Raw genomic sequence first — 5,021 nt, 5'->3', positions numbered from 1 at the left:
TCGCTAATATGCTATGCCCTGCAGCTTCGTGCCATGTAATTTTTTCAGATCCTTTCATGAGACTCCAGAGCCTTTGGTTTCTTGGAAACAGGTTCCTTAACCACGCAGGCTTGGTTTTCAGGCTCCCTTCTTCCTACTTCCATGAGTTTGCTATTTTGCATACCCCAGTGTCGTGAGGCCTGCACATCACTCCCTGTGACCGATTCTTAAGAGAGACCCAGGTTAATGCCTGAACTCAGGGCACATACAGCACATCTGTCAAAATGATCGTTTTCAGTGAGGGAGCCATAGACTCTACAAAAATCATTGGTCTTAAATAACATCGAGATCGAAGTTAATCGGGCCTGAGGAGATGGCATTTGCTTTGCTTAAAAATTAATGAGCAACCCTGTCCGCTAAGTGTTCTAAGAAACTTAGAACAGAATTAGACCTTGAGTGTTCCACCTCCAAAACATGTCTGCCATAGGCTTAAGAACAGTTAGAACTGGAATACATGAATACTGAGCCTCTCGTGGAACCAAATGGTGCTTGTGGTTTCTTCTATTTGCTTCCACCTCTCAGCGCTAAGATGGTAAGCACCCCTGGGTTCTGTGGCGTCTGCTTCCTCCTGATATCTTGGACACAACTCTTAGTTTATTCGGGTTTCCCATCACTATTAAAACACACAGGGCTCATATCATTCAAGTGCACAAAATAATTTGTTGAGCTCTCACAATGAGGAGGCATTTTGCTGGCATCATGGAAGACTGAAAAGAAAATCAAATATGGCTCCTGGCCCCTAGGAACTCATAATCTACTAGAAGAAAAAGACACATCCAGGGATAATTCAGGTTATGTCAAAGCAAGGCTGTATGGCAAGTGCTGTAATAGAGGCCTAATTGAATCCAAAGCTGACATGGTTTAGAGTTTAAAAGAGTTTCAATGTCCTTCTCAGATCCTGAAAAGGGGATTCTGGTTATCTGATTATCCTCTAAATAGGACCAGCTACACAGTTTGTGGGGCCTGGTGCAAAATGAAAATGTAGGGCCCCTTACTCAAAAAAAGCCCAGTGTCCTGAGTGTGGGACCCTGTGACATGCCCTTGAACCTGGTCTTGTCTTCGAATATAGTCTATGAATATGAGGAAGAGGCAAATTTTAAGCAATCTGGAGGAAGACACTGCACCCAGGGAATTTTCTTCCAAGTAGCTCACAGGAAAATAAATTCACTGTAGGGAAGGAAAATTATTCAGTCTTTCCAAAATTAACAAATGGAACTGGGAGCTAAAGGAAAGTTACTATTTGCAAAGACAGTGTCACAGATCTGTCACAGCTACAAGGTAAGGACAATAATAATAATAGTGGCAGTAGTAGTGGCAGTAGCTGACATGGACTGGTAGAGCTTATTGAGTGCCAACAGTCTTCTCAGTCTGCTCTGGATATTTACTCATTTAATCCCCAAGAGAGTCCTGAAGGGTAGATAGATGCTGTTATTTTCCTATCTTCCAAATGAGGAGACTGACCTTAGAAAGGCTGAGTACGTGTCCCTGGTTTGAACTCAGACAGTCTAGCTCCAAAGTCTGTGCTCTTAACCACTATTTATGCTATTTCTTATAAAATAAGGTCATATTCAGAAGGAAGGAAGGAAGGGAAGGGGGAAGGAGGGAGGGAGTCATCCCAGTATATATTCATTCACCAATATTACAGATTCGGCTTAACCAAGGTGTACTGTGTATTGTGTGCATGTTTTTAATTCTTTTCTTTTTTTGCATTTCATGTTCATAGTTTAACAGCACCCGTTCGCCCTCCCCCACTGAGTGTTGCCACATGACCCCATGGAGTAGAAAGGTACTGGTTCTGAGAACATTCCATCACAGCCTTCTCCCACTCTCTCCAGACACTTTCTTCTCTCTTTTAACTATTGCAAACTCTGTTGTTCCTAACTAACAGGTACTCTTTTAAATCCACTTTAAGAGTGATATTTTCTGGGGCGCCTGGGTGGCTCAGTCAGTTGAGCGTCCGACTTCTGCTCAGGTCATGATCTCACGGTTTGTGGGTTCGAGCCCCGTGTTGGGCTCTGTGCTGACAGCTAGCTCAGAGCCTGGAGCCTCCTTCGGATTCTGTGTCTCTTTCTCTGACCCTCCCCTGCTCATGCTGTCTTTCTCTCTCAGAAATAAATAAAGCATTAAAATTTTTTTAAAAAGAGTGATATTTTCCTAATTTCGACAGCAGTGTCCTTGGCTTTCTTTCCCACTTTTTCCCCCCTAAATTGCAAATAAGGCTGTGTTCCAGATGCACATTGCCTAATGCCACTCTTGGACTTTATAGTTGGAAGGGAAGAAATTCCAACTTGCCCTATATTTATCAGAATTGTAAAGGTTCAGCTTCTCAAATCAAAAAAAGAGAACAGGACAAAAGGATTCTCTGGCAGCNAAGGAATCGCCTACAAAATGTGGCCTCTGGTGGTGGGGGTTTCTTTCCAGCTCTTGCTCACTCTCCCTCTTTTTCTGTCTCTTTTTGCATGCACCAAACTTTTTTTTTTCTTTTTGGAAGTTACCTAGGAAACAAAGTCTTTTGTGCTCCAACTTTATTTGAGCTATTCGCTCCGCTGGGAATCTGCACAGAAGCTGAAGAGAGAAAGAAGGTGGCAATGTTTTACTAAAATGTTCATAGCGAACACATTTTTCTCAAGGGGGTAACTCATATCCTGNTTTAAGAGGAAATGAGAACAGTTTGACAACATGTGAAATCCTGACTCAACAGGACACAATGCTTCCAAATGTGAGGATGAAAAAAATTTTTTCGTGATTTTAGGACAGAATATTATTAAAACTTAACTGGAATAAGAGGAAAAAATATTTATTTTATACACTCACCCCCTTCCCCCAAATTATGAAAAGAAAGAAAACTAGGTTCAGTGGTGAAAACTGGGTCTTTTAGGATAATCTGGCTTAGAAACCCAACCCTGAAATCCAAATTGGAATGGAGCCTTTTTAATAATCTGGGTTAGGAGCCCAGCCCTGAAGTAAAACGTAGACAATATTAATATCTATCGAGGGTTTGGATGGAGAATTTTCAAATGTCATACAGAAGTCAAGGCCTCTAACTAAACAGCTAGAAGGAAAGCTTAGTGCTGCAAAGCGGAAAGAAACGCCACTAAGACCCTTTACTATTCTGAATGCGAAAAAAAAAAAAAACCTCTTGAATCTTTCTCCCCATTAACTGCTTTTGCATTTTCCACTGTAGTAAGTGGGAGTATTTGTTTTTCCATGTGCACACAGTGTTGATGAAACTGCATTTTTGAAATGTTCTTCACAAATGCCACTGTCATGCAGTAACATTAAACTCCTTATGTTTTAATCTAGCCTCTCCGGTTAAGATAGGCTTGTCCTGCAGGTGATGTGTTCTGGAATGTCTTCTGACTCCAGGTTTTCTGGCACATTTTCTGAACCTTTTCATGGGCATCTGAATCATCTTCTCCCTTTGATCCCAGTCATCTAGAGTTCTCAAGACTTTCAGTAGGAACATACGGCTAGACAGACATCCAGAACCGACCTCTCACTAGATTAGAGACTCAGGTTTTTCTTCAGTTTGAAGCTGGGGATTTATGGCTACCTGTCTCTCCTCTTAATTCCATTTGACCTGAAAAGCATGTTTATTTAGCCCATTTTTTCTTCTGTGTGGCATGACTACTGAAATTAGAACTTCGGATTAGTTGTGCTTACTAACTATTTCTGTGAATTCTTCCTTTGACCTAAAAGCTTATTTCTGACCTCACTGTTCTTAACTAAACTGGGAAATTCCTTAATATGTGTGCTTACCTATAAACCATGATGGCTAAGCCTGAATGTGCTTCATTTGCAGTCCCATCCCCTGGAAGATGAAGATACAGATGTCATGTTAGGGCAGAGGCCGAAAAACCCAGTCCACAATATCCCCTCGACACTGGACAAGCAGACCAACTGGAGCAAAGCACTGCCTCTGCCAACACCAGAGGAGAAAATGAAACAAGACGCCCAAGTGATCTCTTCTTGCATTATTCCCATCAACGTCACTGGTAACGTTCTGTTCTGTTCTTAGGGGCAGTCGGGTCAGAATATTCTATGTTTTAAGTATGTTCAAAACTGGTGCTTCTGGGTGTACCAGTTAAGAATGAGCACTGGGTGTTAATATGGAAACCAACTTGACAATAAACTATTTGTAAAAAAAATAAAAATAAAAATAAAAAGAATATTTTAGACTTCAAAAACAAAAAAAAGAATACTGCCTTCTAAACAAGCAATACCTTTTAGATCAGAATACGACCCAGAAGATGTTCAGTATGCTTTTGTCGGGTTTTGAACATCAATTTGCATATGTTCTGCTGGGCCGCTTGTTATGTAAATGATGGACAGTTTCTTTTTGAAAAAAGTCATCAAACAGCTCTTTGGTCATAGCTGACTGAAATAGCAGAGAAGGCAGCAGTGATTAATCATATGATAATGATGCACGAATGGCCCAGCAAGAAGGAAAACCGAAAAACCCCAGGTCTCTCAAATGGCGAGTAATGACCCTCGCCTTGGTAATTTCTAGACCAACTAGAAAATCTGTTTTCAGGCTTCCTTAGATGAAGGTAGGCTTGTTTAAATGATCATTGAGACTTCTGCATCGATTTTGGTGATTTCTGACCTAAAAATATATGGATTCAAAGATGAAGGCTGAAATCGATTCTAATCCAGCAAGCCTGTCTTCCATTCCTCTCTGCTTTCCTCCTCTTATGTCTCCAGAGTTTGAATTTTAGTCTAAGTCAAATGCAAGCCTGTATGGACTTTTCTTGAAAAGTTTACCTGCCGCAATTGTAAATTCCAGAATGGGATTAAGTAAAATAATCTTATGACACATTCTAACTTCCAAACATGAACATAAAACGATCTATCCACTGGGCTTTCTATAAACATCTCTAATAGTTCTATTTTAACTCATTTGCATACTGAAAATTTCAAAATGACCATTTTATTACTGACTTTTTTCCTGGTACCATCTGACTTAAAGACTGCATGTCTCC

At 40.6% G+C, this 5,021-nt stretch overlaps 1 protein-coding gene across 1 annotated transcript in view; it reads left to right on the top strand.

The window, feature by feature from the left end:
* NHS (NHS actin remodeling regulator) overlaps nucleotides 1-5,021 on the top strand; it is an 86,925-nt gene that overhangs the window by 66,512 nt on the left and 15,392 nt on the right. Inside the window, 2 exon segments of the mRNA XM_077761694.1 lie at nucleotides 1,763-1,825; nucleotides 3,842-4,034. Coding sequence (XP_077617820.1) covers nucleotides 1,763-1,825; nucleotides 3,842-4,034 — 256 coding nt within the window.

Source organism: Crocuta crocuta, unplaced genomic scaffold (assembly GCF_008692635.1).
Source record: "Crocuta crocuta isolate KB4526 unplaced genomic scaffold, BGI_CrCroc_1.0 scaffold657, whole genome shotgun sequence".
Classification (NCBI taxonomy): domain Eukaryota; kingdom Metazoa; phylum Chordata; class Mammalia; order Carnivora; family Hyaenidae; genus Crocuta; species Crocuta crocuta.
This window is presented reverse-complemented; position numbering and strand designations above follow the sequence as displayed.